Source organism: Xenopus laevis, chromosome 1L (genome assembly GCF_017654675.1).
Source record: "Xenopus laevis strain J_2021 chromosome 1L, Xenopus_laevis_v10.1, whole genome shotgun sequence".
NCBI classification, from domain to species: domain Eukaryota; kingdom Metazoa; phylum Chordata; class Amphibia; order Anura; family Pipidae; genus Xenopus; species Xenopus laevis.
The window spans coordinates 119,580,667-119,595,846 of record NC_054371.1 but is presented as its reverse complement, the minus strand read 5'-3'; the positions used below and the strand labels follow the sequence as shown (position 1 = coordinate 119,595,846).

Below are 15,180 nucleotides of genomic sequence, written 5' to 3'. Positions count from 1 at the left end.
TACAGTCCCAAGCAGGAGTTTTTGTTTGTTATAGGGACAATGACACAAATTGTAGCCACTATAATATTTTAGCCTTGTCTTCCCCAGGATTCAATATCCCAAGATATTGCAGTTTTTTCTAAGTTATATTTTAGTGCTGTCTGGAAATAGAAGCCTATTGTCTGTAAAGCCATTTAGGCAGTTGAGTTACTGAAGCTCCCATAAAGATCAACAAATAACAGCCTGACTACAATGGGGTGATATTGTGGCCTTTAACTCCAGGGGGCTGCAGAAACACTGCAATGGACTTGAACTTGTAATTCATATTTAATTCATGTGAAGTGTAACATGTCTTTTGAGAACTATATGGTAGAGTAGCTCTCAGCTATTATTTGGGAATTCTATCATTTTTCACCTGGGAGAGAGATGGGGAGCATGGATATATCTTTAGAAATTTCCTCAGCCCAGTGTGGGGTTTCCCCAAAAAGAAGCAATGTCCCAAGGAGAACACATATTATTGTAAGGATAAATGGAAAGAGGGACAGGATTACTCAGTAGTCGTAAATGACTTCTCTGGATCTAGATAATCACTGAGGGTTTTGTTTAATTATAATTGCAGTGAGAACAAGACAACCCTCTACTTGTGATTCCACATTGATTATACGGTTTAAGCTGCTGATGCTTAGAAAGTATAAGGAATCAAATTCCTTATTGTTTCTCCAAAAAGTGCTCAACAAAGTGTAATTTCATAAAATAAATGTATTAAATATATGAAATTACATTAGGAAATACAACCTAGCTGCATTAATGAGGATACTGATGGACTGGCTACACGAATCCTCCCTTTACAAGATGTGACCTTGACATTCAATTCTTGTACCCGGTCCATCCAATATATTTTTTCCATATGAACAAATAAGAACTCCTAGGGACAAATTTACTAAAGGGTGAAGTGACGTAATTTCGGAACTTCGCCAATTTACTAACGGTCGGCAGCATAACTTTACTAGCGAAGGAGATAGACTAGCAGCACTTCGCTCCCTAACGCCAGGCGAATGGACATAACTAATCAAATTCACTAAGATGCGGATTTTACTGACCGTTACCTCTTGCGCCAGACTTGCTTCGCCACCTCAGACAGGGCGAAGTGCAATAGAGTAGATAGGAGTTCCTAAAAAAATAGTTGAAAATTTTTCTAAGTCCCAAAAACGCTAGCGTCTTCCTTTTTTATCTATTTTATTTTATTAAGGTTTCCCGGGCTTGTGTAATGTATTTGCTGCAACATATACTTCCATTCAACTTTAACTTCCCGCCGTATGCAAATTAGCCAATGCTAGCACAACTTTACTTCACTTGGCGCAGTAACGCTTGCGCAACTTCACCAGCATTAGGCGCCATGGACGCATCTTCGAGTCAGGAAAAGGGTCTCTAACATTTATGCAAGCCAAGGAAAATACCCAGTGCTTTCTACTGAACCACTTCCCTTTCTCCAATCCCAAAGCTATACTAGCAAAATTCTAAGGTTATTATTGGACACGGACTGGGAGAACCCTTTGGATTTAAGCTTAAATCACCCCCTCCCCCAAAGAGGGCCATATCTGTGGGTTATAGGATACTATCTGAATTTATTTCACACTTCACTGAGAAAAGGACGAAACAAATGGCTTATAACCCACAGGTACAAATCTGATATTCTTAAGGCTATGGAATATGCAAACAAATATCTCCCAATGCTCACAGAGCTTACTTTTCACCAAACCATCAATACCTCAGCAAAATGACAGAAAGACAACACTGTCTTAAAGGAGAAGTAGACCCCTTATTACAAAAAACCCTACCCCCTACCCTATATAGACCCCCCCAGCCTAGCTGCTAGCACTTACTTCGAAGACTGAAGAGAAGATGATGCCTGAATCTGCACCGAGGGTAGGGTTGCTGTTGCCCAGCTGGAAAAACAGGTCTCAAGGCCGGTGCTGGTATTAAGAAAATACCGTCAATTACACGGCCGGTAACATTCTGAGGGGAGAAACCGCCATTTCGTTTTAAGGGCACATTTCCTGCGGCCGTTCAATGCATGGATTTCTATGTGGCAGCTGCTTATCGGCCGAATTGGGGCTGTGTTCTGTAGCCTTATCCCCACCCTCTCCTTGTCCCACATGCACTCCAACAACTGCAGCTACCCAGGGTAGCAGCTAGGCTGGGGGGAGGAGTCAGGGGGGGGTCTTTGTAGGGTAGGGTTTTTTAAATAATGGGGTTACTTCTCCTTTAAATGCGAGGCCCCATGAAGCAGACCTGTTTCACTGCTTTTGGTCATGCCCCTACATCAAAAAAAAAAATTGGGGGTATCAATTACTCCATATGTAACAGAAAACTTTCTCAATTAGGTACCCCTATCACCTAAATTGCCAATTTTTGGTATCCCCAAGCTAACAAATACTAGATTCACTTGGGGGAGTAGAAAACTCCTGTTTATTTTGTTGGCAGTGGCCCGCAAAACCATCCTACAGATGTGGGTGCAGAGACAACCCCCCTCACTGAAGAAAACAACTTTCATTTGAAGCAACGTAGGTGGTTCTTCACAGTCAGGACAGTGAGGTTGTGGAATGCACTGCCGGGTGATGTTGTGATGGCTGATTCAGTTAATGCCTTTAAGAGTGACTTGGATGATTTTTTGGACAGACATAATATCAAAGGCTATTGTGATACTAAACTCTATAGTTAGTATAGGTATGGTTATATAGAATTTGTGTGAAAGTAGGGAGGGGTGTGTGTATGGATGCTGGGTTTTCACTCGGAGGGGTTGAACTTGATGGACTTTGTCTTTTTTCAACCCAATTTAACTATGTAACTAACTGTCCCTTTTCAAAAACAAGCGATTCAAAGTGTTCCATATGGACTGGTGAGAGGCCTCACTACAATAAGAAAGACACACAAAACGATTGAGTTATGGAAAAGCTTTATTTAAAGCATCAATAAAAACAAAAAAATATATGAAATTAAGGCTGCACTCTCTAATGTTACATGCCCTAAACTGAATTGTTTGGAGAACCTAATTAGCCTTATACCCCCCAAAACCAAGGGCTTTTGGAAAATAGTCTGCATGAGCCAAAACCTGCTCTGTGTGTTCATTGGCTGATCCCATACCTGTCAGTAAACATGTAAATGGTGTAACATTGGCCTAAGTGCTAAAACCATTGTATTTTACTCAGCATATCTGTTATCTAACAGACTGAACTGTCTTACAGTGATACCAAGACCAAAAAAAGTTCTTATAAAAATATAAATCTACATCCAAACCTACCTATAGGTCATGTTGACATTTTTTCGCTGAAAGTTCTGTTTCTCTAAGCAAATCTTATTGAAGATCGTGGACCCGACTGTCTGGCAACCCGACTGTAGATTGTCAAGCTGTCTCTCAAAAAAGACGTCATAAACTTTCCTTACATTGAACCAACCTAAGAAAACCTGACCTTTTTTTCCCCACTCTCTGGACCTTCCTAATACAGTTGATGTTTTCCATCCCAGTCCTGCTGTCAGTATTTTATTTCAGCTTGTTGTTTTCTCTCCTCTTGGCCTGCTTCAATGGACTCTCCCTCCATCTCTCTCTTCCCCCACCCCGCACAGATAACTTGACAGCAGACACATACCTCCCAACTGTTCCGTTTTCAGTGGGACAGTCCCGCTTTTGACAGTTCAATCCGCAGTCCCTTGTTTGTACTGAAAAGTCCTGATTTTCTCTGCACTGGACAGCTAAAAAATTGTAGTTAGGGGCCCCTAAAGTGTTTAATCATGTGCTGGGTGGTACTGTATTATCCACAGAGGAAGATGTGGCATATGGATTTAAGCGCATGTCTTAATATGATTTAATACATTTGTTTCACAAATGAGTGATAGTAATATCCCTGCAGTGAGCACCAACCATTGGTTTTTTGGTGTGCTACCACAATCAATGTGGACATACCCTCAAAGGTTCTTGTGTTAATATCTGTGTGGTTCAAAGTGGGTGTGGTTTAAAACAGGAAGTGGTCAACACTGGTTTCATATATCGGCCCTCCACCATGTAGACCAGAAAATTTCCGGCCCTTGGTACCACAGAAGTTGGACAGCACTGGTGTAGGATATTCAAATACACAAGTAAGTAGAGTCAGTTTGTAAGAACCTACAGATAGTCAGGGGTTATTTTGCCCCTGCCACTGCCCTTAGGCAGCCTTTTCAATGCCACCTCAGCTCTAGCAACTAAAGTTCCCACAGAGGGGAGTGTCCATGTTGCTAATGCAACAGATGCGATTGCACTCTCCGATCGTACATCGATTCGTATGATCGGATCTCTGCGTCTATGGTCAGCTTTAGACTGTGGCAATTAGGGGCTTATTTACTAAACCTCAATTTTTTCTGGTTGGGCTTTTGGGTCAAAAACTCAAATTCTTTGTAGAAAAAAAACTCAAGTTTTTTGAGATTTATTATACCCTGATGCTGCAAAAATCTACCATCTCAGACCTGCCAAGGGCATGTTCTTTCAGGTAGTTGGTAGCTCCGGAAGTTGTAGCTATTCAGAAATTAAACTGGTTTTAGTTGCATTACCTTGCAACATGTTTACATCATGTATCTGTGACAATGGGTTCATGTGACATCAGGGTCAGACTGGCCCCAGATTTATTCCCCCCTCCTGCCTGAAGCTCCCTGACCTCTCCCCTCCCTGACCAATAGAAGAAAGTATCATGTACAAAATGGTATTTTAATATTATTCGCTGTGGTCTTCACTGCACAGTTTTGGAATTATTCAGCATTTTGTTCTGTGGTTCTCCAGCTTTTGGTTCTTATGTTTTGGGTAGCCGAGGATGAGTATAACAGTGCTTTATTAGCAGAGTCAGACAGCCATTTCACAACAGTAACTTTCACTTTTAAGCTGTATGAAGTATGCACAGTATAAGTCTGGGCACAGTGACATCTACAGGCCATTTGTATAAACACCACATATTCCCCCTATAGTAGGAAAGCATTTGGGCAAATGTAATAAACAACAACAATGCATCTTAAAGTAATAATATACATTATTCACATCACATAGTCCTGGGTTCAGCCTATGTAGCCTTTGGGGGGTAAGATAAACACGGTGTAAGTAGTTTTAACTGTGTCATTTTTAGGGATGCACCGAATCCAGGATTCGGTTCGGGATTTGGCTAGGATTCGGCAGGATTTGGATTCGGCAGAATCCTTGTGTCAGGCCGAACCGAATCCTAATTTGCATATGTAAATTTTGGGCAGGTAGGGAAATCACGTGACTTTTCGTCACAAATGAAGAATTTTTTCCACTTTTTCCCTTTCCTACCCCTAATTTGCATATGCAAATTAGGGTTCGGATTCGGTTCTGTATTCACCCGAATCTTTCATGAAGGATTCGGCTGAATCCCAAATAGTGGATTCGGTGCATTTTATCTTTTGTGCTTTTTATACCCTCAAATAGCTCCTCCAAAACCTCTTCCCATTTCTTATTTGTTAGGTCAGGAATATGCTGTTGCCATTTCATTGTCAATTTGGCCAGGGTTGAGCTGCACTTTTGTATCATTTGTTTATAGAAGCATGATAGAGGTTTGCTCAACTCTTCACTATGCACCCCCTGTTCTACAATGTTTGGAGTGATCTCGATATGTTGGGCCTTAAATTGGGTAGCCACTGCATGCCTAACCTGTAGAAACCTAAAAAACATCTTATTAGGTAGGGAGAATTTTTCCTTTAGTTCCTGGAAAGTTAACAGTTTACCTTCAACTATTATGACTGCTATGTACTTGATATTGTGATGGGCCCATATCTGTGGATCTGGGATTTGCCTAAGATGGGTCAACTGAGGATTACACCATAGAGGGGTATACTTTGAACAGTGATGTTCTGCTTTTGGGTAATATTGTAGGGCTGCTTTCCACACTTTAACCGTGGGGTTATCTTAGTGGAGTAAGTAGTACCCCTATAGAGTAAATTCCTAAATTCTTCATAGGATCCTACGACCTGTGCCTCTAAAGTTACCGCTGCATTTGTTTGGGAAGCAAGGGCCCATTGTCTCGCTACCGCTAACTGAGCTGCCACATAATATAAAAAGGGGGCTGGAGCCGCTAGTCCCCCTTGAGTAGTAGGGAGCTGCAGTGTTGTGAGAGCTAGTCTTGGGGAGGCTTTGTTCCAAAAAATGGAGATCATTAAGGATTTTATTTTTGCAAAAATAGGTTGCTGTCTAAAAATGTATGTTAATTTTGGAATTATCACCATTTTGACCAAGTTTATTCTTCCTATTAATGATAATGGTAGATTTTCCCACAATTCTCTTTTAGTCTCTATGAGTTTTATAAGTGGCTGCATATTCAGTTCACAGTACTGTGTTAGGTTTGCACTTATCCATATTCCTAAATATTTAAACTTGTCTACCCACTTTAGACCTAGCGTCTGTGTTGAAGAATTTTCTGGACGTTATCTATGGGAAACAAAACCGACTTAGCCCAATTTATTTTTAGACCTGAATAGTCGGTATGTTTGTCAATAATCTTTAGAGCGTAGGTGAGGGCCTGCTGGGAATTGGGTAAATATAATAATGTGTCATCGGCATACATTGAAATAATTTCTCTCAGGGCCCCAATTTTTAGTCCCCCTACCTCTGGTGAATCTCTAACCCAGCATGCCAATGGTTGCTATTGCAAATATCAGGGGTGAGAGAGGGCAACCCTGTCTAGTACCCCTTTTTATTGGGATTGATTTGGATATATTTATATTAGTTCTAATTCTGGATTAAAATATAATGCCCTTACCCAGTTGATGTATGCCAGGCGTATCCCTACTCTTTCCATAGTGGCCCACAGGTATTCCCACTCCACTGAGTCAAACGCTTTTTCATTATCCAGGGAAGCTATCACTCTGGTTCCTGAATTTTCATGCTGTACTGCAATATTAGTAAATAGTCATCTTATATTTATATCAGTAGTGCGACCAGGCATAAATCCAGTTTGGTCTAGAGAGATAACATCTAATAGGTGTGGTGCCAATCTCATTGCCAACACTTTTGCCAGTATCTTGGCATCTGTGTTAATCAACAAGATTGGTCTGTAGGAGGGGCATTCTAAAGGGTCCTTACCGGGTTATGGGATCAAGATCATCAGTGTTTCTCTCATGGAGTTTGGGAGGGATTTCCCTCTTTTTACCTCATTATACAGTCATTAAAAAAGGGGCTATGAATTTGACATGTTTATACCATTCTATTGGTAGGCCGTCTGTCCCTGGTGTTTTTCCAGCAGGAAAGGCCGCAATGGCCGTTTCAACCTCTAATTGTGTAATGTCAGCTTCCAATTCTGTGGCCCCTTGGTCATCTATCATTGGTAAATCTGTTTCTGATATTTTTTAATCTCCTCCAGAGAGGCTTCCAGTTTTGAGGTATATAATTCGGTATAGTAATCTAGGAATCTATTATTTATCTCCTCCGGGGAAGTTACTGTCTCCCCCTGTTGTAGTTTCACTGCTGGGATGGCTATAGTGGTCGTGTTATCTTTTGACATAATTGCAAACAATTTCCCATTTTTATCCCCAGATTCAAAAATGTTAGCTCTTTGGTAAAGCACGTTTTGTTAGTTCCACCTGTGCTAGCGTGAGAGCACTTTGGCTATCCATTGTTGGTGTGTTAGGTTGTTTGGCTGGGCAACAAAGGCAGCCTCCATTTCTTGGGCTCTTTGGGGTTTTTTTTTTTTTCTATATCAGCCTGCACTATAGTCGTAATTGCTTTAATATTACTGATAAACTCTCCTCTTATATATGCCTTAAAGGCATCCCAGGTTGTGGCTAAGGGGTATCCACTTTATTAAAGGCTAAAAAGGTCTGAATGCTATTGTGTATTGATTCATTGAGTTGTTCATGTTTGGCCCAATATGGACTCAGTCTCCAAAGTCTATCCGTTGGTGTGAGTGATGTTGATAAGGATAATAAAATTGGAGAATGATCGAATATACTGCACGGGTTTAACCCGCTGTACGGCGCTGACCGAGGAAATCACGGGAGACGTGTATTGCTCAATAATCTTGCGGCTTTATTGTGCACATCTGGTGAACTTATGGCAGTGGGTTGGTGAGGAAACCTATGCGTTTCGTGCCTTAACTCACCTGGCACTTCATCAGGGTCCCTGACGCGTAGGTGATTCGAATTCTCAGAAAATTAGTGCAGAACCTAACAGGCCTTCAAGGTATAACAACTTATTTAGAATGTTTTGTACTTCCATGTTGCACTGTGTCATCTCAGAAGAATTGTTGACCAATTTAATGGGGGAGACATCAGCCCAAAATACACACAAACCTTGTCCAACACCAGGGTGTCTAAAAGTGTCCTGGATTGGTTCAATCTTATGTCCTATGGGTTTATGGTTGGACGGTGTCCTTGCCATATTCATACAGCAATGTGCATCACATAAAGACAGTAATAATTTTACTTGATAAACTATATTCAGAGCAGGTAGGGAAATAAGATGGAATAGTATTGGGCATACTAGATGTACTCTCATAATATGCATTATTTTGTCCGTTATGATGGAGTGGGAATGTATGCTTGCCTGTTGAGGAACAGATATGTACACATTCACAGACTAACATTTGGCAGCCCTAGTGACCATATTTGCACACGATATGCTGATCAGGATTAAAAGATGAAAGCTAGGACACAAAACATTACTACAAAATGTAAGTATACATCATACATTTATTACTGAACAACCCTCTCAACTCCAAAACTGGGCACAGGGATTAAAAAAAAAAAATAAAACAAAAAAAAAAATAATCATTGCACTACTTAGTAAAGCATTACTAGTTACTCTCATAAAAAATTTACAAATTTTGTTAAAAATTCATCAAGCCTTCGAATGATTTGGTTACAGATATTTATAATACATTTAAAACTACATCATGTTAAATGATACATAGATGCGGAACGAAAATATGACTCCAATAAAATATTTATGTTTTCATCAGGAAAAAAAACCCATAAATAGCAATGAGGTAACTGTAAATGTACCGAGTGGGAAAACACAGGCAAAGGCTTCTTCCTGTAAGGCCTGAAGAGGATTCAGTTGAACATTTTCTGCAGGGAGAATACTGAAACAGTGACAGAACTTAAGTGGGAAATATAGACGTAATCCTGAAAAGAGCAGGGGCCTTGATTAATCACTTTTAGACACCAAAACCACTAAATTGTAAAAAAAGAAGAAATCATGCAAATAATGATAAAAGTAAAGCAATGGGTGGGTCTTAGATGGGGCAAGAGAAGAAATCAGTCATTGATTTTTCTCTACAGGTTAGGAACTAATGCAAACTAGGGCAAAAAAAAATGCTACAGGCATTGTAGCAGATAATGTGATATGGCAGTGACGTGTCCTTCTGTTCATCTACTTGTTGGCTTTTCCATAGTGGCGTGAGCTGGTTCAGAACACATGCATGTGTGCTTTTTATAGATTTCTCTTTATATTACACTAACCATAGGAAGCAAGTCAGCACATGTCCTCGTGTCCCATGCAAAACCAGAAACATTCTAGAAGTACCAGCCTCCAGAGTGCAACTACAGTACAAACAATGAAACTGCATCCTATTCAAACAGCTGTAGTATTTAGGGCAGAAAAAAAGAAAACTTGGAAGTTTTGCAATTTGTTGGGAAAGCAAGGGGGGGCAAAACCCTAGAATTTGTGGGAGCCTCAAACTTTTTTTTCAATCTTTGCCTTTAGCTCAGTCTAAGCTTGAAAAAGTGCAATGCTTGCATGCTTCAATAAAGTGAATATTGAGTGTAGTAGTGTTTAATTCTATACTAAAGGAAAAAAAAAAAAACTTTCCACATGAATAAAAAAAGTTATGTAGAATTTTAAGAGGAGTGTGCTAAAATGGGGTTTCTCCAAAAACGACATGATTTTATGTCTAATGAAAACAAGTGAGATATGAATATCCAGTGGCTGGTCAGTTTGACTATGAATCTAAGAAACCATAAGCATCAGCGCTCTGTTTGCAGGGAAGTTTACAAAGAAAAAAAAAAAAAAAAAAAAAAGGTGTGGAGCAAATAAAGAGTAAAACTGTAGACAGATTGTGCTTTTGTTTCCACCGACGCCCAAGTATGGAAGAGAGTGGCACAGGAAGGGCAAGCAGCATGAAGTAATAGAACAACACTGTTTGGGGCAGCAGGAAAAGATTAGATGGGTGACAAGGAGGGGATCATTCAAGCACCACAAGTTATGACACAGAAAAGAAAAAACAAAAAGCAGAGCTTGGCAGCTACATGGAGCATTGCTGTTGTGCACTGCTTGTGCTATTGCAACCAACATGAACACGAAGATGTGAATCAACTCACTGCAAGGAAAGATAAAAAGGTGCATCTGTCCTTATATTGAATGAAAACGTATATACTGCTTGATCCACTAAGATGGAGGAAGGCAACTTCCATTCTTACTAAACTAGCAGAATCCTGACCAGATGAGCTGGTGGGTTTAATGGTGGGGAGTTCCAGTCCAGCAACTGGAACAAGGGATCATTGCTAAAATTCTTCACCTGTATATGCTCATGTAGAAACTCTGCAAAATCATGACCAATCTCAGTCAGCAAGTCTGTTATTTTGGCTCCAAGTCAGAAGTGACAATTTCAGCAAAGAATGTTGACCTGTGTATGACCTGCTTTGGACACTGGGCAACATATGGACCTGGGCAATAACCTACAGTAACCAAAATAATTTTGTTCTACCTAAAGCTGGCTGTTGATTAATGAGCTCCAGTGTAAGGCTCAATGCATAGAATGTTGCAAGGAGACCGCAATGTATTACACACACTATTAATTTATGATTTCCAAGTCAGAGGGGAAGGGTCTACCAGCAGTTCAGCACTTCGAATGCAGTTTTGTAGCAATCAAAATGTCATAGCCCTTATTGCTTCTGGCATGGAGCGCTCTGTAATGTACACAAAGACTGAAGTAACGTATAAGTAAGGTATAAAGTCATTAGAACGTACATTGGCATCCGTTATTATAGGAGAAGGAAAGTTCCATCTACTGGGGTGTACAACTATAAGGAACGCCCTTTGATAATAAACACTTAACTAGTACCTCTGGCCGGTGCTCCTGTTTTCTGAAACATGCACTGGCCTGGGGTATTTCTGTAAAACACCTCGGAGCAATTCTCTTCTGCTTCTTCATACTCAACTCCTGGAACATGAACGCACAGCAGAGTGAAATGCCAACCTTAAAGCTTGCACGAACCGTCCTGGGTCCAAAGAATAAGATAAAAATAAAGTGGTGCTCCTACTGAAATACCTGGCCCAGTACAGTTTTCAGCAAATAGGAGGACCAGCCCTGAGTATCAGGTAAGTGATTAATGAGCAGTATAAAAGTAACTCAATCTACGGACTTTTTAATAAAGGATGGCTTTACACTCTTCCCTAATACAAATGAACTAGAACTCACCGACAGATTTGCTCTTTGATTGGTATAGGACACTTTACTGGGGTAATAACCATTAATCATTCTCCTGTAAATAGAATATTCAACATGAATATCCAATATTGGTTGCACCGTTGCAAAAACTTCCATGGCTACTAAATAAGCCTCACATTGATCACATCTATTCCTACCATAGCTTTAGGAGCAACAATGAAGCAGTTTCTAGTAGCTTAAACCATTTACAGGTGTATTGTATTAGCGGTGTCATTTTAAACTAAACCTCACTCAATGATAAAATGATTACAAAACCGTGTGAGAAGAGTGAAAAGTAACCGAATGCTCAGATACAGTCATGAAAGGGAAACAACATCCCAGCTTTATGATAAATTTATTGAAGAGACACAAATGGTACACCTACATCCCAAAGGAAGATCTCATTAAACACATGAACTATGGAAGAACAGGAGGATGTGACAATTGCCGACTGAAATGCCCCAGAAGAGAGCAGACAGTTAAAGGGGAACTATCACCAAAATTAAATATAAGATTCAGCATACTGAAATAAGAAACTTCATAAATATAATCAAATAAAAATTCTGTACTGTTTCTGGAATAATCAAGTTCATCTTCACTATTCCCCTCTCAGCATCTGTTTCTCTTCATTCAGGAGTTGGGCGTTAGATAATCATTGACAGTTAGATCCAATATATCTTTATAGGGGGCTCCTTTTGCCTAGAAGATGTATTAGAGTGCAGTCTATTAAAATCACAAGAAATCTTGTCTCTCTACATGCAGAATTTGTGCAAAAGGCAGTTATTTTGTTAGATTTTGTTTGTACTGGAATCAGTTATTTGAGTGAGCTCTAATACATCTGCTAGGAAAGGAAGCCTCCCCTATAAGATATATCGGATCATTTATCTGACACCCAACTGCTGCAAGAAGACAGAATGAAGAGAAACAGATGCTAAACTTGGATTTTTGATTGTATTTAGAAAATTTCTTACTTTAGTATGAGGAAGCTTATATTCAATTTTCATTTTCGTGATAGTTCCACTTTAATAAGATCTATGCAGTAAACATTTTTGTTCTGAAACTTCCTTAAGAATTGTGAAATCTGAACAAGACAAATGCACCTTTTTTCTTTTTCCTGCAGTGAGAAGCAAATCAGAACTGGTCCACAATACAGAATATGTTCAGTTTAAGAAGGGAAGGCTGGTTTCTAATCAATGAATACCTGATTAAGTGGAGGGGATATTAAAAGAAAAAAAAATAATTATGAAATGCCAATTATTTGCTACACCCATAGCATTCAGTGTGCAACTGCAAACACAACAAAAGTAACCAGTGTACAGTACTAGTACTGTTTAAATAACACACAAGATTATACATTGCAGCATATGTAATACTACACCCGCACACTTCTCAGGACATGCTGGTATATTGTTTCTCAAGCACACAGACTCACGCTCGTGCCCAACAAACGCACAAAGCCACATTGTAACACATACACACTCCATCCGTCCACACTCACAGTATCTGAAGGCTCTATAATAAGGTAGATTGCTAAATTGTTTGGAGCTACCACTGCATTTGATTTTTCTTTTTTTTCCTTTTAAATATAAAAGCACATGCTAAAAGATCACTGACCTCTGTAATCTTGCAGCAAAACACTCGGAATGATCACACAAAAACCAGGGAATGTTAGTGCACACACAAAATAAGCTAAGGTATATAAAAAAATAATAATAATCTTTGGAGTCCCAATCACACTGTTAGTAGAACAATCCCATAATTGTGAAGACTAATCAGAAGCTTTATAATTGATTAAATCACACAGTGCAAAAAGAGGTCCATTGACCCTTTTGTGAAAAGAGTAGGCCGGAAGCCACGTGGGTTCAGTTCAATGGATAGTTGGTGTGTGAGCATACACAAACACACGCACGTGACTAGGAACACCCAAGCTTTAATTGTGCTCTGAGATTGGTCATTCGGAATCACGGTGCACTTCTGAAGCATCTGCCCGACAAATAGGACAAGTACGATTTGCCTGCAAAACACAGAGAAACATGATTAACTATAAGCAGAACAACCTAATACAGACACGACAGTTCCTAAGAAGGGATGGGTGAATTTTTTCACCTTGTTTGCTGCTTAAATGACGCCCATAGACCTGAATGGCGTTGCGCGTCATTCATTTTTTTTACTGTAATGGGTGTCGGTGGCAAATGTTTTGCCAAACTCAATGGGTCAAATTCCTGAGAGAAAAGGCACATACTTGCAACTACACATTTGTAAAAAGATACTCTCCTAAACTTGACTGCAATTTGTGTGTACAAAATATAGTGGGGTCTTGTTTTGAGTTGAGAGTGCCCATCATTAAACTATTTCATAATAAGGGGCAAGTCAATGTGAGCTGATCACATGAGTGGCAGTGCATTCAGCCGTGGCGGAAGAATATGGATTTTGAATATAAAATATAGGAAAGCTCTATTTGCCTTATGTTAAACATCAGTATATATTATACCTTATAGCTCATGTAGGCTACAAAAAATTGCACCTCTGGAAAATTCCTGAAACCTTTATACTTATTATTTTTACCTTTAAATTTAAGAAGTAATTAAGAAGTAATCTCACCTTAAGCCATTTGTCGACACACTTGGCATGAAATTCATGGTTGCACGGCAGGACTCTAAGAAGTTGTCTTGACTCAAAATCACACATGCATACTACACATCTGAAAGAGCCAAAGATAATGGTCAGTGCTGTAATACAGTCATGCCTTGCACCCGCAAGATATGCAAAGTCTATTAATACTTGCCATCATTCACATAATTTACCCCCATATGTAATAAAAGGCACTTAGTTTGCCCAAGAGCAGTGGCCAATATCAACCAATAAGATGTTTGCTTTCAAACAGGTATCTATTTAGACTCTAAATTATTTGGAAATAGACGCAAGTATATATTTATTGGCATGCTGGAGTCCTCTAGTGATCAAATAGAGGTATAGCCTCAAAAATTTCCAGAAACATGCTTTTAATCTCAGAGATTGCCTATGACTAAGTGCTAGGTAAGCATGAAACGCGTTAGGCTCCATGAGGGGATTGTTTGATATTTTAAAAGATGTAATTAAATTGTATTTTTTATCTTAAAAGCATGTTTCTGGAAACATGATAATTTCAAACAGGTGACCAGTAAATTCTACCTGCTGATTGGTTGCTGCTCCTGGGCAAATTTAGTCCCTTTTATTACATATCCCCCTTAGTATTTTATCTCCTTTTTTTATTTTAAACTATGTTCAAGGGCAATCCTATTTAAAGGAACAGTTCAGTGTGAAAATAAAAACTGTGTAAATAGATAGGCTGTGCAAAATAAAAAATGTTTCTAATATAGTTAGTTAGCCAAAAATGTAATGTATAAAGGCTGGAGTGACTGGATGTCTAATTTAATAGCCAGAATCCAACTTCCTGCTTTTCAGCTCTATAACCGAGTTAGTCAGCGACTTGAAGGGGGGCCACATGGTACATAACTGTTTAGTGAGTTTGTAATTGACCCTCAGCATTCAGCTCAGATTCAAAAGCAACAGATATGACCCATGTGGCCTCCCCTCAAGTCCCTTATTGGTTACTGATCTGGTAGCCAGGGTAGCACAAGTCCCTTGCTAATATGTTTAATGTAGGTGCATACGAAAAGGTAATGTGGCCTAATTGATCTTATATGCAGTGTTGCTTTAACATCAAGAGTGTCATGTGGCAACATGTCATTGGTTTTAAGATTTG

The 15,180-nt window shown here is 39.4% G+C and overlaps 1 protein-coding gene across 6 annotated transcripts in view; it reads right to left on the bottom strand.

The window, feature by feature from the left end:
• Positions 1 to 13,197: 13,197 nt before the first annotated feature.
• The window catches only part of rnf38.L (ring finger protein 38 L homeolog), a 148,479-nt gene continuing 146,496 nt past the window's right edge, over positions 13,198 to 15,180 (bottom strand). For all 6 annotated transcript variants that reach the window (XM_041562685.1, XM_041562691.1, XM_041562694.1 and 3 more), the window contains 2 exons: positions 14,037 to 14,136; positions 13,198 to 13,449 (listed from right to left, as the gene is read on the bottom strand). In XM_041562685.1, the coding sequence (XP_041418619.1) occupies positions 13,387 to 13,449; positions 14,037 to 14,136 (163 nt within the window). In that variant the 3' untranslated portion in view covers positions 13,198 to 13,386. The remainder of the gene's footprint in view (positions 13,450 to 14,036; positions 14,137 to 15,180) is intronic.